The 25,902-nt window shown below is 40.5% G+C and overlaps 1 protein-coding gene across 1 annotated transcript in view; it reads right to left on the reverse strand.

Moving 5' to 3' along the window:
- Positions 1 to 25,902, reverse strand: part of IRAG1 (inositol 1,4,5-triphosphate receptor associated 1) — a 254,944-nt gene that overhangs the window by 62,233 nt on the left and 166,809 nt on the right. Inside the window, exons 14-15 of the mRNA XM_090032697.1 lie at positions 21,633 to 21,735; positions 12,068 to 12,256 (exon numbers count right to left, since the gene is read on the reverse strand). Coding sequence (XP_089888823.1) covers positions 12,068 to 12,256; positions 21,633 to 21,735 — 292 coding nt within the window. The remainder of the gene's footprint in view (positions 1 to 12,067; positions 12,257 to 21,632; positions 21,736 to 25,902) is intronic.

Raw genomic sequence — 25,902 nt, forward strand, 5'->3', positions numbered from 1 at the left:
GAAAAGATACCTCAGATACTAGGACTAGGGGTGTCAAAACTCCCAGCTCACTTGGTACATGAATCTAGCCCTATAGCAGATTCAAATCCTGTAGGAAGAAAGTTTTTACTTTAAAAAAAATGTAAATAGGATAATTCAACTTGTAAGCAACCCCAGAGAGCAAGAGCAGAAACAGCACAAATCTTAAAAGTGTCCATCATCTTTCTAACTGTGTGATGCTGAATACACATTCACTTCACTGTATAATGCAGTAGTCTCCAACCTGTTTGGGTAGATCACTTTTTGAATTAAAAAGCAACAGAAGATCTACTGTGCACCACCATCCCCCCACTCCCCACTCCCTGCAGGTCAGTCTCTGGGGAGGGAACAGAGGGCAAATTGAGGCAGAGGGAGAAAAAATTATTTGGGAGTGTGCACCCCACCACAGCAGGTAGGTCTGTGGGGGAAGTGGGGAATGGCTGGGGGGGGGGGGGTGTGCAGACTGAGGCCCCAGCAGGGAGGGAGGGGGCTGGGCACAGGCAGGAACAGGGCCTGGGGGGAGTGGGGCCCTGGCCGGGCAGGGTAGTGGGACAAGTGGAAGGCTGGGGGGGCACATGCCCCCCAGGTCTCTGCTTGTTCCTCCCCAGCCCCTGCTCCTGCCAGTGTCCCGCTCCCTCCCTCACTGCTGGGGCCTTGATCTGCCCCTCTCCCAGCGGTGAATGAGGGCGTGAGGCAGGAGCAGACCTTGCACAGGGGGAGGGTACATGATGGTGCTGTGAGTGGCTCATCCAGGGGGCGTGGGGAGGGCGGCATGCAGCCAGGGAGAGCATGGGGGCATGTGCCCCCAGATCTGCACATGGGGCGAGGCAGGCTGGGTCAGCGTCGGGCTTTTACTGGCAGGGGCTGGGCCATGCTGTGCTTGGGGTGGGCAGCGGCAGGGGCGGCACTGGGAGCAGGCCTTTGGTGGGGACTGCAGGCACCTGAAAATTTGTCATAGCCCTCTGACCCCCTCCCAGTGCTGCTGCTGCCTGCCTTGAGTGCAGCGCAGCCCAGGCCCACCAGTGAGAGCCTGGTGCTGCTTCCCAGCCCCAGCCTGCAGGAGCAGCCTGCCCTCTCCACTGCACAGATCCTAGGCACACAGCCCCCATGCCCTCAGGATGAAGGGGTGAAGGGAGGGGAAGACTGCGCTGGGCTCTTCCTGGCAGGGGCTGTGCTGTGCTGCACTTGGGGTTGTTGGTGGTGGCACTACAGCAAATTTTTGGGTGCCTGCAGCCCCTCCGTAGCCCCGCTCCCAGTGCCGTCGCCACCTGGCCTGAGCACAGAATGGACCAGCCTCTGCCAGGAAGAGCCTGGTGTCACCTCAGTCCCAGCTCATCCTGCCCCACCCTGCATGCAGTTCTAGGAGCACACACCCCCATGCCATCCCATGCTGTGTGCCCCCCTTCCCATGCCCCTCAGACGAGCCACTTACAGCTCTGTCCTGCAGGCTGCCCAGGCTGTGCAGGGCTTGCCCCTACCCCACTCACTGTTACAGCTGCCCTGCAGTGTGGGGAGGACATGCCCCCCCATCTATGCTTGGCAGAGGCAACTACCTTCACAGGCTGGGCTTTGCACCACAAGGCCCACTGCAGCTGGCCTGGGAGCAGCTCAATGCCATGTGTGTCCCACTGCTGGGCTGAGCCTCATCCCCTCCCCACCTGGTGTCGGGATGTTCCTGGGCCAGCCGTAGTGGGGCTTGGGGCCAACGCCCAGCCCACAATGGCAGCCGCCTCTGCCATGCACACATGGAGGGGGCACGTGCTCCATAGGGCCTCTGCTGGGGTGTGCACAGTGGCAGGAGCCCCCCGCACCCCTGGATGAGCCACATGGGCTCGATCCTCCCACCACCTATCTGGCCAGTGACCCACTCACCTTACCCCTGCTCCTGCCTATGCTGCACTCTGTCCCTCACTGAGGTGGCCTTGATCTGGCTCTTGCCCCTTCCCTCCCCAAAAGACCAACTCACTGGGCTGGGTGGGGGGCCCATGTGTATGCATGCACGCACACACTCAGCACCCCCAGCCTCAGATCAACTGCAAGAGGCTCTACGATTGACCACTGGTATCCTTAAGGGTTACATATGACATCTTCACTTACACTGAGTTACACCTTTACAAGTATTTTAATTAATTTAATTTATATTAATTTTAATACTTTACTAAGTACAGACGGTCAAAAAGCCTGAGGCTCAACCGGTTCAATTGTTGCAGGTTAGTCTAAGCTGCGTAGATTGAACTGATAAGGAAATGAACACACATTCACCTTTGATTCCAGAAATGCAACCACATGCCTGCAGTGACCCAGGCCAGAAGCCAGGGGCGGGGGAAGGAGGAACATTTCCCTGCTCAGCTGAAGCAGGCAACTTGGGCCAAGGCTAGCCTGCCCACCCTGCAAGGTGTGGGGAGTGGGGGGTATGGGGGAGGTGCAAGATATCCTGGGATGCTGCAGGGGGATGCTCAGAGGAGTTAGTTTGAATCTTGAGGGGATCTAGGACAGAAGTTTAATAAACCAGTTTAACCTAACCTAAATCAGTTAAATTCAATAAAACCATTCAGGTTTATTTCAAACTGGTTTTGGCCATTTTGAAAGTGGTTTATGTGAATCAATTTCTGTTGTGTTACACATTTGAATGAGTTTCCTATCACTTATACCAGTTTGTGGGTAATTTCTGTCCCTAGCCCAAGTACATCAAATGATTTTAAAAGGGGTAGCTGTAGTGTAAAACATTACATGAATAAGTGCATCACCATCACCCCAGCTGATACTTAAAGAGTGTATTTAAAATCCACCTTTGTGTAAAATCCCCACTTATCTGCTTGAGATCTGCTGTAAACTGAGGGGAACACATAGCTACAATCTTATAACTTTGGTTTGAGAACCATACTTAAAAGCATTATGAAATCCTCTCACTGATATAATCCTGACAATTCTAATCTAGAAAATATGAGAACATATTAAAGTAACCTTATTCCACTATTTTTAGCACCTGTACATTTGTATAGTCTTTACCCATGCTCTACACTGGAGAGCTCTCTGGAGTGCAGCAACACTGGAGAGTAGCAAACAGTTGAGAAATGGAGACTGAAGGTACAGAGGCCATGAATGGATGTGCTGTTTGGAGCCCTCCAAGTGCCTTTGAAATCTTCCAAGCAGTGAGGGTGCAAACATACACTGCTGAAAGAACACTTCAGAAATTACCCTTATAAAAAAAGAGGGACACATTTGAAGCCAGTAACATAACTGAGGGAGAATGACCAGGGCAGCAGCCCCAGATGCAATCTTCATTGGGGGTGGTGGACTGCAAAAATAGCTGCCTACACTGCTACCAGTGGTACTGAACTAGCTGGTGTTGCCCCATGTGTCACATCTGCCCCAGGTGTGGAGCTGTCTTGCCACAGCTCTGTTTGAAGTGCTTCATTTTGAAATGCTTTCTGAAATATCTGTACCCTCAAGAGATCCTCCAGCATCCCACAATGTTCCCTCTTCTCCTAATGAGTGCCCCCTCCTATGTACGTAGCTGTACTTAGGAACCTTCAGAGGATAAAACCTCTGGATTTGTGCTCTCCAGCTCCCTTGCACATTGCCGCACGAGTTGCAATGCTCCAAAATGCATGCTTGTCCATAGAGGCAGCTTCCTGCAAATAACCATTAATGATGGTGTGTGAAGTATCAAGTTAGAATTAGGATCTATGGGTGCCTCATATAATGAAAAATATATTTTTCCCCATATTTATAATGCATTGTCAACTACACCATGAAGTCACACGAAGCACCATTCATATACTATTGAAAGATTATTTTTACTTTTGCTTAATTGGACAGTCAGAATTGTGAATCATTCAAAAATAACGATGAGATGTAATGTCAAATTAGCAAAAATTGTATCACGTGACATTTTTTGAAATCTAAAATCGCTTCCACATTGAAAATAGTTTTCCTGAAGGAAACATACAATAGACATGATAATAAACATACAAGCACAGATAAATACAACTTAGATTAAGTATTTCTTTGTATTCAGATTACACTGGTAGCTACTGAAAAAATATGCTCGTCCTGTTATTAGTTCCCTGGACAAGCATCTTAATGTTTGATTTTGTTTCTCCATTTGTGAAAGTGAAGCGGCACCTTCCTCCATTGCTGGGAAGTTGCAAAGCTTTGTTGATTAATGTTTGTGACATGCTTGGAAAATATAAAACCATTATATAAATGCTAATTATTGTTATATGCTAGTCAAATATAAAAAGGGAAGAATGGAAGAACTCATCACATGTTTTAAATATGTCATAAGCAAATTAATTTTTCTGGTAATCCTGAAGTTTGAAAACAGTTAACAGAAAATGATACTGTAAAAGTGCAGGCTCATTTTAGAACTGGCAAACAGATTTATTTTTATTTTTGAGAAAAGTGATTCAAGTGGAGAATTGTGTTCTCTTATAGTACTCATATTTATAGGTAGAGTCAAAGCTGCTCAGAAGTGACTTGGTACTGCCCCATATCTATCCTGAAGGGAAAAAGCCTCTTAAGGTATAGAATAATTTGTTCTCTCTTCTCTAATTGCCAATAGAAATAGTTAGAAAAACAATCTGAGGGGATTTCTGTCATGGAGATACTGACAAGCACTGGATAAATAAAGACACTTACCATGATCTCACCTCCAATTCTTAATTTAAAGGTGGCTATAACACTAGCTCTTGTATGTTACATTTATGTATAATTATATTTAAGTCCAAATTTTCCCTGAGTTACATTCCAATAACTGATGTCCTAACCCATGGGAGACTTAACCATAACTTCAGCTGGCACTGGATTAGGTAGAGTTTGGCCCTCAGTGCCTTTAGAGGCTTTTAAAGTAACTATGTGGTGGCAGAGATCCATAAATACTCTTGTACTCAGATTGGCTCCTACTTGAAATTGCATTGGTTCCCAATTGTCCACAATTTTATTAAGTTATTACAAAATGTCTGTGACTATCCCCAGCTTGGTTTAAATTTTACAAATTTACTAGTGTCTACTCAAAAGGCAAAGTAAATGAAAGCTCTCCTGGTTTACATTTTCAGAAAAAGTGGTATGTAGTTGCAGTGAGTAAAAAATGCTCATGCTCTATTCAAAATAAAATAAAAGCTTTTGATATGTAAGTTAAAAAGGTAAACAATTCATTTGAAGCAGGAGAAAATAGTTTTAATGAAATCACTTAACCTCAGTTAGAAAAGTTAAACAAGTATGTAAATCATGCCATGAAGTAACTAATCAAATAATTACCAACTACTAGAAGGGAATAAATATACAGTATGATGATCTCAGAAATTCTCAGGTTGTTAACAATTAATTTTGACCTACCACTTACGAATTTAAGTATTTTTCACCACTTGTCACATTTTATTTCAACTGAATACATAAATTCCTTTAATAAATACAAAAGAATATGTAATTGTTTTAAATGGTATAAGACTAACTAATATGTCATTATTGCAACTGAACCTACATAGTCATCTCCATCCCAAGCCATGTATAATTAAAATCAAGAAGACAAAAGCAAACAAATTCAATTTTAGTAGATAATTCCATGTTAAGTTCATAATTACTTACTGCAATGTACTCCAAGTATTTGACTTGCTGGTAAATAAGAAATTAAAAACAACCCATCCGTCTATTTTTCCTACACAACTTCACATTTTTGAACTTGGGGAGCAAGAAGTTCAAAGAACAAAAAAAAAAATCTTTAAAATATGTCAAATTTTAAACTTAAAGAAAATATTCCTTGAATATTTGGAAAAATAAAGCTTAATGTTTCAAAACCCTATCTAACATAATGTAAGACTGCAAATACAATACTGGTTTTTTTTTATTACTGTGATATTACAGAAGATTATTTATGAATATCATGAAGCAGCTGAGTCCAAAAAAAGAAAAAAAATCAATTGCCAAGTCTAAGTCTACTCGCATTGCAGTTGATGGCAAAATTGCAGTTGACTTTGATATGAGGGGGTTCACACTTCCTGAACTGGCAATCATAGGATTACCAAAGGACAAAAACTGTTGAACTATGTAAGGACAGCAGCCCAGAATTTAAAAAAAAAGAGTGTCTAAAGTTAGCCTTTAAATTCCAGATTTAGAAATGAAAATAAATTGTTTGTTTTTTCAAATGTTACTGAAGTCAAAGCTAGGCTACTTTAACATTCTTCGCATCCATTATTCAGACAGAACAACACTGACAAATGTACAAGAAGGTCTGCCCTGAATTACACAATGCTTTCAGCAGTTCCTCACGCCTAGTAGAGAGTGTGATGCGACTGCTGCTGCAGCAATGCACCCTTTAATGCCAGGGCAAAATCCATGCCCTGTTTGCCTGTCCAAGTATGTTGTCTAGTGTAATATCTCATGGAGCCCTTTGTGGTCTGAAATATCATTAATCTTTAAAGGTAATCCTTGTATTCAAGTGAACACTGTAAATTTCAACTGTCACTGGATTCTGAAATGATAGTTCAAGCTGGAAGCTCTGCACTCGCTCTCAGTTGTGTATCTGTGAAAGGACTGGCCACAATGAGGTCATTTCATAATAGTCTCTATATCCTACCTTTCTAACATAAACAACCTCTTAAATGTAACTGCTCATAAACTTCTTCAGTGAGGATTTATGTGGTGTTGCTACTTTGAAATACATTGTATGAATTCTCTTCTTCTTCCTTCAAGCCAGAAAATTCACCCGCTTGTAAAATTAAACAAAACACTTCAAATGTATTGAAATAAACTTTCCAGCCAGCCACAACCTAAGAAAATGCATAGTATACTAGCTGCACAATTTTCTTGTTCCCTAGTTCACCACCCTCTTTATGATGCACCCCACCTATCCTCTTTCTCAGGAAGTTGCGACAGGAACAATGGTACTAACAGAATATTTCAGAAGGAAAATTAACTTCATCCTTTGTCCATTTAGAGGTTTTGTCTCAAGCTATACATAAATATGAATTATGAAGGTCAAAGAACATTTTATTGTTGCGGTACTTTTCCACCGCTTATGCTTATGTAACCAGAATCAAGGAAAAAAAGGAGAACTGATTTAAAATGTACTCTGAAAACCATAGAAATGTAAGCATATTTACATGTCAGAAAGGAAACATATGATCATTTATAATGGTGATAAAATATACTGCACCAGGTATGATATTTCATCAAAAAAAACTATGTTAAAAGAACATTTTTAAGGTTGCAAAGTGAAGCACTAAAAAAAGTTAAGAAATTCTAGACATAAGCTTCCCTGTGCAACCTTTATTTTGTACCCCCTGTATATATGCTTTATGATACATTCTTTAATCACTTGATTGCATACAATTTTTTCACCCTGCTCTGAGGAATTACACCAGCTGTGCCCTGAATGAGGCTGTAGCATATAGGACTTCATATCTATTGCATAAACTGGAGGGTATATTCACTCATCCCTCCCTTGTAATGCCTTAAATCTAGTTCTTGTCCCCCACTGCATTGAAGCTAGATTGTTTTGTATTCCAGGCAGCCTGAGTGCCAGCAGGGAGACACTAAGAACATGAGTAACAGGTTCCCTACATTTATTTCTGGTTCCACCCTAGCTTGCAACAGCAATTATAAGGAAAACTGGTTTTGCCACACGCTTGCTTGTTCTGTGGTGATGACACAGTCACATTCCAGTCCCAGGCAGGGAGGTGGGATGGGATGGAACATACTCCGTTGCTCTGCGGGACAGACATACAGTCCAGTCAGTACTAACTAGGAGATGTAAGAGGCATGGTCAGTGAGGACAGACCCTTTAGAGATTTTAGCTGTTAAGCTCCAACAAGCCTTTACTGAACATATATGAACTTGAATTTTTTAAAGGCTTATAAACTTGGATTTTCTCTTGGACAGCAAAAGGCAAATATTTGCTAAAATGGTTATATCCCTGCCAAATTTCAAAGCCCTACTTCAAAATATGCGAGAGCTTTCCAAACAAAAGATCGCATCACTTTTTTTTCCACGTAGAAAAAACAAGCTTTGTTCTTGGAAGTGCCTAAAGCTCCTTGGCTAAATTCCACCCCCCCAATTGGTCTGAGGCAGATACTCAGTCTAGAAGATTTCAGCCTAACTTAAAGTTTGGCAAAGTTATAAGAAACTGAAAATAAGGAGCGCCTACATGCTGCCCTATGATGATGTAGTGATGCGCTATGTCACCATACAGTTGCTACGGTGATGTAGCTATCATGTGCATCTATATATGAGCACCTGCTATATTGCTGTAGTGGCACGCTCTCCATTTATAGCACACCGCTATGGTGACATAGCAGCAAAATTTAACCATGTGCTAAATGCACAGTGCAGTAATTGCCTGTACTGCGCTATGCTTTAGTACTTCCAAATGGAAGTATGGCACTGTAGTAACGTCACCATACAGCAATGTGTAAATGCATCCATAGTCTCAAAATGAGATGTATCATGTCAAAGTAACATGACCAGTAGTTGATGCTGTCAGCTCTGTTTATAATACATTATTACAGACTTGTTGGAATTATATCAATTCGTTCTCGCTTACGGTAAACCCCCCCCCACAAAACAAACAAACAAAAACAAACAAAAAAACCTGATGTGAATCGCATGCCCCCAAGAGTTTGCTCTCATATATCCTTGGTTATAAATTATAATCTAATTCTTAGTCTCCAGTCACTTATTGAAGATACAGAAATTGATTTCGTTCATTTTTCATACTAAAAAAGCTATGATGATTTTTGTTGTTTCAGGAGGTCAACTAATTCTATGGAAGTAAAAGAACTTTATAATGGAAATAGTTTAAAAGGGACATATCTTCAAAGTCAGAAAAAGCCTAACATTGGTTGTGTCAAGACAAATCATTCCATATACAGTATTCCAGTTCTGAACACTGATTTATCAAATGTTTAAAAAATATTTTAGGAGACAAGACATGTACTCAGACACCAATTTTGCACCTTCTACTTATGTCACATTCCTATTTGAGAGTTAAAGAGCTCTGTAGTAAGTTGAGGCCCTGACTGCTGTTGGTGAGTTATCACAGGTTTCAGTGATATGGTGGCTCATCATCCTAATGAGTCAGGATGTACCAAGAGAATGAAGAAATGGTATAGGATGGGGGGAATTGGGGGTCTTGGAATCCTGTTTGTGGCTTGTTTAGTGATTGTAAGTCACTCTGAGCTTTTTGGATAGGGAAGGATATAAATCTAATAAATAAACAAACAAATAACATTAGTCTGCTGGCAAGTAGACACTTAGCCAAAGCACTAGGGTGCAAGTGCCTAAGGGCTTGGGAGAAAAACTTCACAAATTTCTGCTCACTACTAGTCCTAAAATTGCTTATGTCAGATCTTCAAAGTCCTTGAGAGTTAGTTTATCTCCTTACCCAGTCAAATCCACAGGAATTTTGCATTTAACTTCCCCAGCCAGAGAAGGAATGGCACAGCCCAATGCTTTGGGAAATCCTTCTTGATAGTGTTGCTTAGATTTGGCCAAGACAGAGTATACATACACACAAAAAAAATTCAAATGGAAACTCAGGTTTCCTTCCTCAAGATAAGGTGAAAAACCCAGTGCAACTTCCTGCATTAAAAAAATTATTTAAATATTCTGAGAAAGAGAGTCTGTTAAAAAGTCTATGTTGGGTAATATTTGTCCATCATTTGTCAGAGCTTAGGGTAGAGGGAGGTATATCTCCTCAAGGGAACAGACAGCAGGTGTTACTTTAGGACAGAGAGGTGAATAGAAGACTCCAAGATGGGACTCCATTGTCTAGTGCAGTGGGGGCCAACATTTTTGGCAGGCATGCCACACATTAGCCCTGTACCCTCCTGTGTGCCTCCCCTTCTTCTGCCCAGTCTGCTGTTCTGCTTTTTGCTTTCTGGACTTTGCTCCATGCCCAATTTGCTGCTTTGCTTTCTGCCCTATCTACTGCTATGCTACTTATCACCCTCACCCTAAAACAGAAATCTGTTGGTGCCTGTGCCACTTGTGGCACATATCATACATGTTAGCTACACCTGGTCTAGTCAGTACTTATATTATTACTGTTTAGTAGCAGAAAAGATGACAACTGCAAAAATAAAGTCAATTGATCACTAACTCTTGGTGATGCTTCCTCTTCAAATTCCCCTCATTTCGCCTCCCAGAAAGGAAGGGTGGCTTACTTAAAGGCCTCCTTCTATTGATATTATGAGAATTTTGCCTGCTAGAAAAATGCTGAACTATTTTATTACTAATTTGAACTACAGATTATTTTGTGGGATTCACCCTGCATTAAGACCCACCCATGGTGACGGTACATTCACACTCCTATTCTGGAACATCTCCCAGGTGTAATTCTTTTTTCAAATGTTGCTTTCAAAAGTTGCTTAAAATCTAACCCTGTTCTTTTATGAAATGACAGTCCTCTGAAAAGCAAGGTTTTTGCCAACAGAGATTTAAAAGCTATCAGTTAGCATAGTCTTCATTTCAAATGTATTTGTAACAGGATTGGATAATATTTTAAATTGATTTTTGGTACAGAAGGTTGACATGTTACACCAACCCAGTGTAACTAATGTTTCCAGCTGTATTCTTCCCATACAGATCCTCTTTTTGGTTTACCATGCCTAGCAAGATAATACCAAGTACTCAAATACAGTTTTCACATAAACGAGTAAAAATAATCTGCTCGACCTACTGTATGCTCCCAACTAACTGTTTGCTAAACTTACATCCAACTGAGCTGTTTATCTTAAACCAGGAAACTAACCCTTAGCACAATGTGGTATTTAGACAGAATGCATGACAAATCAATGCAGAGTTCACTGCTGACAATATTTTCCTATGATGTTAAAAGGAAAAGTAACGGATGTTTTTGTCCAAAGTGTAGAATACATTGTTCTAGAGTCCAGTGACAATGATAAGTTTTTAACTGAGAACATGCCAAATTGTAAATCCTCTCCACATTTTCACTAAGTTACATAAAACAGAATAATTGTCCTGGCTCTGATTTTGTAATTATATTCTATATATATATAGAACAGGATTATATAGGGCAGGATTTATTACATGCACACACACACACACACACACGTGTGTGTGTGCGCATGCACGGCATATTACACACACACACGTGGCACAGAATTATGTTATTTTATATTACATTCACCCTCACCCACACAAAGAGGGCCTTTTACTCAGGTGGATAATCACATTTCCTTCAGGATAGAATTAGATTTTTACTTAAATCACGTACTGATTAATTAAAAATATTTAATGGAACATACAAAATATTCAAAATATGCCATTTATTGGTTAACATTAGTATATGCAGCTACAGTTATAACATTGAATGGTTAAGTCTACATGTAGGACTGCAGAGCTGCAGACTTAAGTGCAGTCATATCTTAACTATCAGTAATTTTGTTATAAGCTGAGATACTATCACAATGAGAAAAGTTCAGATAAACACTATATATCAAAACAGATTTTCATCTTTTCTTACATGGATCAACCAAATAACATCTTCAGAATCAAGTTCCATATCTCTGAAAGAAACAGACTAATGCAGCTACAAAAAAATCCTTCCTTTTTGGTTAAACGCTATGTAGTGTATAACAATTTTACTCTGAAAATGCAATATACTTTTTATGCTATTGCAATTCCTTGCTACAAGAAAATGTATAGTACATTTATCTTTTAATAAGTCTTTTATACTCATGGTCTTTGGAAGAACATGACAAAGTATATTGTGGACAGTTTTGGAATAAATAACACAGAATTGTAAAACGATACTAATATGTTTCCAAAATAAACTGAAGACAGACTGAAAGTACCGTAACTTAATAAACTAGAGCTCTCATTCCTTATGCAAATAAAACATTTGATGCAATAAACAATAAGTACATCCATTGAAAGACTAAGCAGTTTCATCAGTTAATCAAAACCACTAATTCATAGCAGTAATCAGATATCAGTTTATAAACTTTTGAAAATATGCAAAGCAACAGGTCTCAGCCCCAGATCTGTGCAGCACAATATAATAGAATATATTTTTAAGATTGCTTACTTGGACTGGAGGAGAACTGGTGTGTTGTGCCTCTGCTGGTTGTCCCTCTTCTTCAGGTAGGGTTGGCATGGTGCGTGGTGTGAGACACGTTGGACTGCAATGTGGACTAAAAAGACCATGTACTGCTGGGAATGTCTGTTTCAAGTTAACCTCAAGGGATAAGCACTGAGAGGCCTTGTGATCCACAGACTAGGGTAGATGCCAAAAATACAAATCAAATCCATTTAAAAATCTATGTTCTAACACTGGGATCACTTTATAATAACAAACAGCAATAAGGTTTAAAATTAAAAATGATGTGCCTTCTTGTGTTATATTAACTAGATCTTTCAAGGTCAAGTATAACAGTCTAAGGCAGTTAAAAGAACAATCATCCTTATGTTGCTTGATTTTTTTGTGGTCTGTTTCATTGAGGTAATTTAGACTTTTTGCAACTGATTTAGTTGTGATTGTAAACTATGTTTTCAAAAAAACTTCTTAACAGACTACAGTGGATACTCAGAATATACCCTTCAATATGCAATTCAGATCTACTTTTTCAGAGCGTCATCTCAGCTCTTGTAAATTAAGCAAAATAAGAAATGAAAATCTCCATGGAGCAACATTGGCAGAATAGAAGGCAGTGCTCTTCCTCTGAGCAAATACTATAAAGGTCTACTCTGTATGAACCTGGCACATGAGATATACACACAAGACTTCAGGGAGTTCCATTCTTGATGTTAGAAGTGAACCCAACTCTTGCAAGGTTCTTTTAGGGCAGGGGCGTAACACTAATTTGGCCCAGATAACTGTGGTGGGACCAATCCATGGGCCAGATGAACAATGTGGGGCTCGCCCTGTGGGCTGGATCCACTGCCCCCCTGCATGCTGGATCCAGTGCCTGTAGTACCCAGAGCCACATGCGGTTCCTGCTTCAGCTGATCTAGGGTGAATGCTGCATGAAGTGCAGGTTCCAGACAGGCTGGAATGGGCACCATGTGAAGGGCAATCCTGCACCAGCCACAGTAGGCATTGGATCTGATGGGGGGTGGGCAGGGGCCTGGACTGGACTTGTGTGGGGCCAGCAGCTGGGGGCAGAGGACATGGCTCCACAGACCAGGTTCTGTCAGCGTATATATCCTGTCAGGGTATATCCATACTGGCTCCCATACTTCTTTTGAGGATGCTGCTGAAAACTAAGCCCTGCCCATTAACTTTTATATCACATTTTCCTGAGGTGATGAGGACACCCCAGGGGCACCCACACAGTTACTCTTGAGATCTCTATCTTGGTTTGGAGCACGTAGAGTGATTGAGTTAGTGAGGTTGAGCTTTCAGCAGGAGGCCTGAGAGCAATGTGGAGCCAGTAGACAGACCCTTAGTCGTCCGGGTTTACCAAACTGAAACCTCCCAACAACAAACATCAACTGGTCTTCTGACCCCCTAGCAAACATCAGCACCCTGCTTTCTTGTTTTAAATAGGTCAATGGAAGACTGAGGCTTGTTTGTGAGAAGGAAAGAGGTTACTTACTGGGGAAGAGGTTCACTGACTTCTAAACCACCCAGATGCACAAAAGTTCATGTTCAACATTCATGACAACAGAATAAGGCTGATGAATTACGCTGAACCTTGAACTCACTGCTAAATATAAGTAGGTTTGATGTTTAATGAAAATATTTGACAGTGCTCTATGTAAAGAATCAATAATTAGAACTACTATTGAAAGGACTTTGTTCTGTCTAAGGTGCCACCTTTCACATAAAGGTATAAAATATAACGCTTGACCAGATACAGTCCACAGTAATCCAGCAATGGTTTTCGCATTGAACTCCATTGTCTTGACAAAATTTCAAATCTAGGAATTATAACTGCTTTTCTAAATTCTACATATTTTCCAACTGGAGGAAGTAGTCTTCATAACCTATCAAATATCAGGACACATTGTAACAATGCAGTTAAGCACTAGGGCGGTGCAAAATTTCAATGGCCATTTCGTTCTGATACTGTTTTGACCAATTTCGAGGTCAAAATAGCAAAATCGGAACAAAACAAAGCTGGTCAAAATAGCCTCGAAACAAAACGAGGCGGGCTGAAATGTTTTGAAAGTTGAAACGTTTCGACCATAGGCTGGGGATGAGAAGTTAGTCCAGCTGGGCCGACTTCCCATCCCCAGTGCAAGATCCGGCATCCCCATCTGCTTGATTGTGCTGGGGGCAGGAGGCAGCCTAGCTGGGCTGCTTCCTGGGGCTCTGTGCTTGATTGCAGTGGGGGCAGTAGGCAGCCCAGCTCAGCTGGACTGCCTCCCACCCTGGTGCAATATAGTGCTGGGGTTGGGAAGTCAGCCCAGCTGGTCTTACTCTCCATCCCCAGTGAAACTTGAAATGGCATCAAAACAGCCTTTCTGTTTCAATGGAATGGAACAGAACAGCTGTTTTGACTGAAACTGAAATTTGAGATGAAACACTGTTCCTTTGAACCATCGAAACGCAAGGCAAAATGGAACAGTGCCGTTTTGCACAGCCCTACTAAGCACCTTCCACTTCTAACCCAGAAGTAATTATATTTCCAAGGCAGAAAGTCTAATTCCTGTGTATATCATCTGTACAGCACTTTAGATCCATTTGGATGATACAGGCTATATAATAATTCAAGATGATTTTTTTCCAAGACATGACTGGAACGGCTTGGTAACATAATAATTATACATGTACTTTTCAAGTGAATATTTTCTTGCTTATAAGAACATCAAAAAAGTGTGTCATATTTTTAGCAAGTTTGTAGTGTTTCAGGATTTTATAGTAAATCAGTAACTTCCTGTACTATTAAATCTCTTCCTGTGAAAAAGGACAGCCTGGGACATCTTTTTTCCCTTTGAGAATGATGTAAAATAAAGTTCTCAGTTATACTTGGTCAAGATGACAGGACACGTATAGCCCCATTTGCATAAGACCTACAACTAAAGGTGTACTTATGGTAGAGATCAAAAGCCCAGCCCAATCATGTAAACATAAAACTGGGAGTCACTAACTTGAGAATACTAATTCAGTCACCAACATCAATTCTATAGACTAAATCAAATCCCTTAACCTAAATTTTTCAAAATCTTCACTACTTCTGGTTACCTAAATCAGAGGTTAAAAAAAATTAGGTTAAATCGGAATTTTTTTTGAGAGGTACTGAGCCTCATTACTTAAATTGAAATAAAAAAGTACTCTTGATATTCATCATTTCTTAAAACCAGACCTTCTGTGATTGTACATGGCAAAAAGAAGGTCTCTGCAGAGATACCAGCACTACCTTGTTCAGATCTAGTTCAAGTACTGGCAGCAGTATAGCTGCATTAGTACTGCTGTGCACACTCTTATATTCTCTGTTTCTCAGCAAGATTAATTTTTTTTTTTTGCTAGGGATAGACATTCCAAAAGCCTGAGCCTGAATTGATTCAATCTTTGCAGGTTTGTTGAACCTGGCTAGGCTAAACCAGTTTGTAACCACAAAGACATCTCAAGCCATGTGTAGACAAAATGACAGATGTGTGTACATGACACTATAAAGTGGGCTAAATGCTCTTCCACCACTTTAATGGTGTCAGCGTGTGTATGCCTCAAAGGTGTATTGCGCATTAATTCCAGCTGGTGTAGGAAATTCAGCAGCGTAATGTGCCTTAAATGATTTGGGGTGCAGCAAACTAAAACTCTTTCAAGGAGTTTTAGTTTTCTGCCCCTACAGCTGTGGAGCAAAGCACCGGGCTCTGTGCAGCTCTGCAGGAAGCCCTGCAGGCAGCCTGGCAGCAGCCTGGTAAAGCAGTCTGTGCCCAAGAAAAGCGGAGAGTCTGATCTTTCTTCCCCCCTGCCTGCCTGCCTGCCGGTGTGCCTGCCTGAACTGTCTGGGGGCCCGGTGCTTCCCTTTGCAGCTGTGGTGCCCACTGGGACTGGCCAAGTCAGTTGCCTGGGGTGGATGCCACCTGGGGGGGTGGGGGAAAGCTGCTGCTGTGGAGAGAGCATAATTTCCCCTCCCCCCACTGCAACCCAGGGACCGCTTCACCCACCAGCAGCTTGCCCTCCCCTCCGCACTGGAGAGGCAGGTAAGTCAGTGGGGTGTGTGCATGACATAAGGGTTTAATCAGCCTTAAATTGAAGCAGTGTTTTTTAAAACCTACTGCTTTAATTTAGGGCCCCCGTTTCATCTACACACGCCTTTAGAAATGCAGGCACATGCCTGCAGTGACTCAGGCTAGAAGCCGGGGGGCGGGGGCGGTTAGAACATCCCTCCCCTCCCCTTCCAAAGTGATGAACTGGAGGGTGTGGGGGTGTCACCAGGCCTCAGCAGGACGCTCGCACTCCCTTTGATAACAGAGTATTTATCAGCTCTGTTATCAGCATTTAGAACCCCATCAGAAAACAAAGCTTCTCTCATTAGTTCAAGCTCATCTTAAACAGCTTTTTCCAAAGGAAGGAACAGAGGGACATTACGAGCTGACCTGTTGATTAGCTCTGAAAACCATAAGCCTAAAGAGTTCTGTCTCCCACAGCACAGACTGTAGCCAGCACATGGTCTGCTAGCTAATGTGGAGAGGTGTTTGTGTATGGCAGAGGGGAGGGGGAAATCCCTGCTTAGCAGGGAGTAAGGGGAGGCGGGGAGTAGGAGGAAACCAGGCAGATTCCTGTGTTCTCTGCCAAAGCTGCAATCAGGGAGCAGAGGGGAAGGGTCAGTTCTGCTGTGGAGCAGAGAGCCCTGCCCAGCCCAGACAGCATGCCAGTATGCTGGGGGAGTCTGGTTTAAATTAAACCAGCAAGGGGTCTGGGACAGACATTGCATAAAACAGTTTGACCCAAATCAGTTAAGTCTGATACTACATTCAACCAGGTCTATCTCAAACCATTGTCAGCCATTTTCGAACTGGTTTATGTGCAATGAACATCTGTTCTGTTACAGATTTAAGCCAGTTTCTGCTCACTTAAACCGGTTTATGTGTAATGTCTGTCCCTAGCCTTGATGTCTAAAATTGGGTCCTGAAAATTGAGGTGTATCAGATTATATAATACTTTAAAAACAGTTGAGCTTCACCTGTATTTATCCATTTCCATTTATCCATTATCCATGTTCCAGGAAATAGGGGAGGTTAATACCTACTTGACAATGACACTACAAGAAATAATGAGTTAGTTTGAAAAGCAGTTTGAGGATTAGTTTGAAAAGCAGCTTGAGGAACAGACCTATATGTGGTACTATTCATGGTATAGCATACTCACAATGTATTAAAAGACTTACTGTGACCCCTGCTGGACAGTTTGGGAACAGAATTTAAAAAGCTGATTTACTAGTTATCTAGGATTTTTGGTAATTTGAAATTGCAGGGCCTCAGATATCGGTCCTGTTTCAAAGGGACTCCCCTGGATTAAATGCAGTATACTATATCACCTTACCACAAAAGCAAATGAATGCTATTGTACTCAGAAGAGGTATGAGTTCCAATCTGACATCAGTACAGGGAATATATTTTTCTACAGCTAAATTTACACAACTCACCAAGTGAGCTACATTTGTTACTTTTTAAAGCACTGTTTATGTTCCTATTAAATTAGTATAGGCCTAACAATTGCTTGGTGTTTTTCTTTTCCTTCAAGTAGGACAGATTTAGCATTCATACCAACTACATTTTTATTGATCCTTTCACCAAGAGACTGTCTACCAAAAAGCAATAACTTGTTGGTAAACTAATTCAAGAGCCTTCATTTCCCAGTTTAAATTTTCAACCAGAAATTGGACAAAGTTTTGCATGTACTAGGAAGGTTTGTGCATTTATCGTTTTCTCTTGTGCTTACTTTTTTCTCCTCTGCTACCAACAGCTTTTCAACTCTGATAAAAATTAGAAACAAATGACTGCTTGAATACACTAACTCTTTCATTGGGAGTATCACTTTAACAGGGTGCAGGAATTCTGTGAAAGTAGTAATTCAACTGTGAAAACAAAAAAATCACGATATTTTACATTCCTACGTAAAATTAACTTTCTTCACAAATGGGTGTCTTAATTAAGAAAATCAGTCAAAATGATCAAATATTTATGCCTCAACTCTTTCTGAAGATATTTAGTACACTTCAAGGGTGAAATTCTGGCTCTACTGAAGTTGACAGAAAACTTAACATTTAGGCCAAATATTATGGTTGCAAATGTTGTTGTTTTTTCCACAACAGAAGGAATGGAGGTATCTAATGCTTATTAGGGCAAAATCTTTCAAATGTATCTTTGACATAACACATTATATACTTGCACAGACTTGCAGAAATATTATAGATATTATTAACACAGACACACAGTTTATACAGGCATCAGTTTAAGTCATTTGAATATGTTTCAACTATTAAGTGATTTTTAAATATCACAGAATATTTACCATAATATATAAAAAAAGAAGATAAAACATAGAACCTAGCTAGCTCAGTGGACTATAGCAACTCACTGGGTGCATCTAGATGTGCACATTTACTATGCAGCAACTGAAATTACAGTGCAGTACAGGCACACTTCTACATGTGTGCAGTAAATATGACGACTTATGCTGACTTGAACATAAGTTTGATACGTGCATCATGCATGATGCAGGTACCAGATTTACACCTAATTAGTTACTGTACAGAAATGCATGTATAGATGTGTTATTGTGCAGTAACACTGTATGTGTGGACTGACTTGGAACTAACTTTAGTCCCAAGTCAGTCCATACATAGTATGTAGACATTGACCTATTCTCACTTACTGCTCAGTAATTTAGTGTGCAGTAAATTTAAGATGGCATAAATGTATGTGTAGACATGCCCACTTTTTATTTTTGTGCTCACAGGACGTAATGGAAGCATGTGATCTGAGCAAGCCCTCAATTTTGTGAATATTTTGGATCGAAAACATAGTTCTGCAGCTTGAGCTTACAATTAGCCAAAAGAAGTATTCAGTTCTTACTTCTGTCACAAGTGAATATTAATTTACTTGTTTTATCTAATCCCCAGTAGTCATAGAAACATCATATAAATTTGGCGTGCTTAACTGTGTCTACTCAAGAGTATCCTGGGACCAAATTATTAGGAATGCTGTAGGTCAGGAGAAGGGTATTTTTGCAAAGCTGTGAGTGAAATCTTTCATATTTCTAGAGGTTAACATGAAAGATTCTACTCACAGCTTTGCAAAAGCCATTATGCCTAATTGTCAGTCCCTTATACAGGTGAACACCTACTTTACACAAAATTAGTAGCTAAAATGATAGAGACACATTGCAGCAAGTAAAAACCATTGAGTAGATCAAGTTCAGTCTTTTTTTTAGATTTAAAAAACAAGACTTGTATAAGACATGGAGGAACAAATTCCTAGTTGTGGCTCATAGGAGGTGCAGAAAATAAAACATAGACACATAGACAGGATAAAGGTCATTTGCACAGCAATCCATTTTGTGCTGACTGGGGAAAGATTCAACCTCTGACAAACTACAGCTTTACTTTGGTTTCCTAATACAGCCAGGAGCAACTCAGAATCTCCGTGGTGCTAAGCATTATAGAAATTCCCTATTTTGACTCAGCTTTATCACCTCTGGTATCCAACCCATCTGTATATAGTTATATATACCAGGGACTATGTATATAAGGGACTACACGGTGATGAAGGTGCAGCATGGGCCTGTACATAGTTACTTCCATAAGAGGGGTATTTTCTCTTGACCAGATCTGGTGGATTTATGAGTCTGGATTTGGCCTGAATTTTCTGGTCTGCTGCATAAACAATACATACTTTCTTTAGATTAGCTGCTTATAACCTGTGGAAAATTCCTACTGTGGAAACAGGGGAAATGGGGATGCTTTGCCACCTTCTGGACCAGTAACCCACTTATGATGTAACAGGGCATGTTGAGATGTTGGGGCAGAACAGGGGGAAAGGATGAGGATGAAGCAGATCTCTCCATCACACCAGATAAACTACAGCAACCTTACATAATATAAAATTAGAACAGTCCTACTGTCAGCCAGACAGATGCAACCAGACTTGCAGTTTCTCAAGCATAGACTGGAGGGAGGGAAAACTCAAGACCAATGCAAAGGAACAGAAGGTCATTAACAATGCGATACAGCAAACATGAAGGGATCTGATTTGTTCTCTCACGGATAACCTGCATGAAGGAAGGGAGTATAAAAACACCTCTAGCAGGTCTTTAAGTTTTACCTCTATACTCTCCTCATGGGGAAGTTTCTTTTTGCTTGTCATTCTGGAATGGAGGGAGAAGCTGGGTACAGCCTTTGAAACCCACTAGAGCTCAAAGCCTCCACATATACGTAATATTAAAAGCCCCATAGAATGCTGAGTTATAGTGCAGAGAACACAATGATCATTGACGTGACCTAGGCTTCCCTTGCTGGCAAGACCACTTTTGGATTCATGCTGCCAATAGTTCAGTATTGCCAGTTTTAGCTCCCCCTTCCCCTACTCCTCCCCAAGCAGTGCAAGAATGAGGGAGTACTCGCTTTAGAGGAGGAGGGAAAGTTAATTTAAATAGTAGAAATATAAACATGCAAGAGAATAAGGTGCCAACTGAATCATCACTGGAGACAGCCAAGGAGAGACAAGATAACCATCTATGGTTAGGGAAGAACAAAGTTAGTTTGCCATGCTGCATGGGAATGGGGATGCACTATGGGTCTGATCATTGAAGTCAGTGGAGGTCTATCTACCTCAGTTGGCATGGATCAGGCCCTGTATGACCTACTTCTAGTATTTTGTCAAAATTTAATGTGGTCTTTTTATTTCATGTGGTCTTTTTATTTTATTTTAATTTTTTATTTAATGTGTTTTTTTTAATCAAAACCAATGATCCAGAATACAATTTTGAAATTAGTCCATTAGCAATAGCAAAGGCTTTAAAAAAAAAAAATCACCATTTGCAGCTAGTATGCATCTATTTAGAGGTTTTTAACTTGGGTACCATAGATGTAGGGTAAAAGGCTAAAATACTCATTTGGATGAGTGGTATAGGTTGTAGTCATGTTGGTCTAAGGACATAGGCAGACAAGGTTCTTTGGGTAAATCTGATATCTTTTATTAGACCAACTCAAATAGCATGGCTACAACCTATACCCCTGGGCAAAGAAGAATTTTTTCCATCTATTTGAGTTGGTCTAATAAAAGATATCAGATTTACCCAAAGAATCTTGTTTGTCATTTGGATGAGCCCTTCACAGAGTACAAAAAAGATTTAACAAACAAAACAAGAAAACCACCCTATTCACCAAATTCTACTTATTCCCACATTCAGAGGATAAATACGTTTGGTTTAGTTCTAGTCTGTTGTTGTCAATTCATGCTTAAAACAGGTAAAAATGGATCCCCTCAGGGTTCAATTTTGTTGTCAGATATAGATCAGTGGATACAGAAATCTTTCTTCTAGTGCTGGGTAGCTTAGAATACAATCTCCAGGAAATGGTGATCTAGGAGCTCCTTTCCATAAAAGGAAAAAGTATTTAGAAATGCTTGGCTTTCGAACTGTTCTCTCTGCAACTCATTTTGCCATAGTACAGAAAGAGGAGTATAATCAGTGAACTTACCCTCTCTGTCTGAGTCAGAGCTGAATACTGTGTTAGCAAGGGCTTAGAATAAAGGTGCTTTACTCCATCTCCGCTGCTAGTTTGACAGGTGACCTCAAATGCTCTGTCAAATCACAGCAAATACATAAGAAAAGAGCAGAAACATAAACAAACCATTTAGACATTATTTTAAGATTCCCTGGCTCATATGCTGCCTCCAGTCAAGGCAACTAGCGCTCATTGCCAGTAATGGCAGTTCCACACTCACTAAAAACAGCACAGTGGCCTCTGAACTAAATAATTGTAAGCTGCTGCTTATGGCTTGATTTACAACACTACAAAATGCCTGCAAAATAGGTATAAAATGCATATAATCAGAAGGAGAGCCTTCCCTATTTCCTTCGCGCAGATGTACAAAAGTCACAAAGAACATGGCATTTGTGACTTGGCCCTTTGACCTTAAGCCACTTTATTTTATTCAATCATAATCAAAGACAGAAATATAACTTTCCTGCTCATTTCTTTTTGCTTGTCAATCATAAATCACAATTTACTAATTATAACACTTAACCCACGAAGACTAGCAATTTAAATCTTAAAAATAAAGAATATAAAAATACAGATGGGACACAGACATCTGAAAGAAAGTGGTTAGAAAGTTTCTCTCTCACTATGGATTTTCAAGGCAGATAGAACAGAAATATGAAATGAAAATAGCTCTAGAAAAGCTGGCTCATTTTCATTCCTTCATAACAAATTAAATTATATACGTAAGGAAAAAGATTTCTTTACTGGTTTGTCACAAGAATAAAATAAACGGGACTGCTATTTACTGCATACAATTTCTTTTAAAAATGAAGAACTTCGTTTTTCAATTACATTAGGAATTACATGTTTAAGCTATTCAAAAACTGCTTTAAATATCATTCATCTATACACAGTTTGCAGCCCCACAGGCTATGTAACACAACCTACACAACCTTAATCAGAAATAAAGTTCAGTAAAAAAAATCTTCCCTCATTAATGTCCAATCAACTACAGTAGATGGAACCAGTAAGTTTTGTCTGCACATAATGCATTTTTCTCATTCACAAAATACTGAACAATACTATTCCAGGCTGTGCAGACTGTATAAAGGTAGAAAGCTGAGGTCACATAACAAGGAATAACGGCCATAAGTTGTTGGAGAGTAGGTTTAGATTAGACATCTGTAAGAACTACTTCACGGTCAGGGCAGCTAGGATTTGGAACCAATTTCCAAGGGAAGTGGTGCTGGCTCCTACCCTGGGGGTCTTTAAGAGGAGGATTGATGCCTACCTGGCTGGAGTCATTTGAGCCCAGTTTTTCTCCTGCCCAAGCAGGGGGTCGGACTTGAAGATCTACAAGGTCCCTTCCAACCCTACTTCTATGATTCTATGACATTAGATTCTCAGTCACATTGGATTTGATCTTGTAAGGCCTGAGGGTTCTCAAATCCCTGTGAATTAATAATCATTTAGGATGTTTGGAATCCTTAGGACCCTAAGTGAAATGCAAAAGAATTGTGCTACAGTAATGTTTAATATGGAACACTTCTACATAGGTGGCCTCTTTGTATTCTTGTACCTCCTTGTCCCCAACAAAGACAGGAAAGTACAACTCTAAAATGTATACTGGAACCCAAAAAAGATGACTACTGAAGAAACAACCAGAATAGAGCAAAAATGGAGATCCAACAGCTTCTAGGAGGCCCAAAAGTCTGCTAGAATCACTATAAAACTGAGTAGATAACAGGTCTTTTTCAACATCAGTTGCTTGTCACTCACATGATTAACATTACAAAATAACACTCTAGGAGGAAATACTTGCTTTTGTAATTTCAATTTTCCATGCAGCCCAAGAACAACAACGACTCAATACTACTTTATTTACTCCATTCCAAGATGAGGGGTTTTTCTCACTTAACATGGGGGTAACCCTTCACCTTGAAATCGAGTACAAGGAGGTGTGGCACAGGCAGATGTTTCAGCTGCAGCTCTGGTCATGACCCTGACTCCAACTCTGACTCAGGTGCAGAATCAGGGCTGCAGCTACTGCCTGCCCCTTACCATCTCTGCCCCACCCCCTTTACCTTCTTGCAGTCTAGGGTCCCCCACCCACTCATTGCCTAGTGGATGGGTGGAGACTATGGGGTGGGGAGATGGGAGGCCTGAGGCTTCTGGGGGGGAGGCAGATGGCAGGGGCAGAGACAGTGGAGGGAAGGCAAGCACTGTGGGGGAGGCAAGCTGGGGGATCAAGTGGTGAGGGGGACAAGTGGCAGGGGGTAAAGAGTGGCATGGGAAGGAGAAGGGGTCAAGCTCTAATTCTTGGAAGGTCATTTTAAACCCCCTCTTCACCCCCCGCACCGGGGAAAGCAGTGTATTGGGGCATGCAGTTGGGGGAGTAGGCAGTAGGGGGCAAGGGGCAGGGAGCAAGCCCCTTGACCTCCATCATCTCCCCCATCATCAGCTCTCCCACTGTCTGGCCCCACTGCTCCCTCTTTTGCCTGCCCTTCTGCAGCTGTGAGGGGTGTGGGGGGGAAGATGGATTTAAGACAACCCTCCAATAATTAGATTCTAGACATGAAAAATTATAATAAATTTATAAACTGTCCATGTCTAGAATCTAATTACTGAGGTATCATCTTAAATTCAGAGTCATCTTGGATTTGAATAAATATGGTATTTAATAATCTTATAAAATTAATAGGTTCAATTCCAGGAGATAGTCCTGGAGATAGTCATGTTTTTCTACCTCAGCAGAAATTAGAATATGCTATCTTTTTTCATACACTAAAAACACAGTAAGTAGCAATATTTTTTTTTATTATGCAAGCATCTAAAATACCAGTTGCTCAGATGAAGTCAGGACAACCTCTGCTGATAGGAAACATTTGTAGATCTAGGATTTTGTGGGGAGGGTAATAATATAAGCACAAACAATTAAAGAAAATTTAGCATCTGTGAAAAATTCTGGATTACCAGTGCTGGAAAAATATAGCCCTTTATTTATCTACAGAATGAATACAGCTGAGGATGGCAGAAGTTAAAACCTCTTGCAATATTCTCCAGTATACCTCCATTTTGATTTGGAGAGATTTCTCTAGTTGTATTCCTCACCAGTTATCACCTCTGCTGATATTACCAACCAAAAAACAACTAGAAAAAATGCAGTGATATTCTGTAATGTGTCCAGTATCAACTAGATCAACTCCAACACTGGTCACTTGGCCACTGACATGGAATTTCAGAGATGGCTAATGTAGTAAGGTACCCTACCTATTACATTTCAGTATCACAAACTTCTTCTGAAATAATGTTTAACATTCAAAGTCAATGAGAGATGCATGCCTAGCTTCCTTAATCATACCCTTAATCTTTTTCCCTTCCCAAATGCCTTTTTTTTTTTAACACATATCTGTTATATATATGCCCATGTGAATATTGTTACTTCTGTTTAAGTTTAGGTTTATTTATGTAATATTAAAGCATCTTAGAATTTGTCCCATAATAATCTGTGTAAAGATAACAGATTACATCCACATTAAAAAATTCAACTGGCAAACACAATTTAAAGAGATATTAGAATTGGTGGGGAATGTTCTTTGTTCATTAAAATTTTAGAATATTGTGCCTAGGAAAATGGATGGCATTTTCTTTTAGTAATGCCCCTGGAAGAATTCAGGGCACCTTTTTCTTTTAGGCAGTAAGGAATTAATAATGCCAAACTTGATCTTTTTCTGAATGACTCAGAAATCTTAGAAGCAAAGCTTTCTGTTTTCAGTTTTTTGTCCTATATACTAGCAATCTGAAGAATTCAATAAGATTAGGCTACTACCCACATCAATGATATAACCCTTCACAAAGGAATGGCCATAGACATTTTGTGTACCTTCTACATAAAACTTCTGTTATAGCAATCTGCTACAATGGCATTCTTATTCATTCTGACAATTCATAACAAAGACTAATAATATAATTTTATCTGGTTAAAAAAAAAAGTGTATCAAAACCCTAGGTCCAATCATACAGTCATTATTCAGGGCCTGATCACACTATTTCATGAGAAAATCGACTAGGGGATAATTATAGGAAAGGAAGCTTTTGTAACGTTCTTGTGGTTGAGGTTTATCCCTAATTATGTCCCATTATGAAAGATTCAGCATTTGTGCCTTCACCATTCCTGAGGGGACCAACAGCCAGTCCAGTGGATTCAAGGGGACTGGTGGTGTATTCCGGTGTTTCCACAATGACCCTGGGTCCCGATGGCCCT

Source organism: Crocodylus siamensis, chromosome 2 (genome assembly GCF_052110815.1).
Source record: "Crocodylus siamensis isolate JL-2025a chromosome 2, ASM5211081v1, whole genome shotgun sequence".
Lineage (NCBI taxonomy): Eukaryota > Metazoa > Chordata > Crocodylia > Crocodylidae > Crocodylus > Crocodylus siamensis.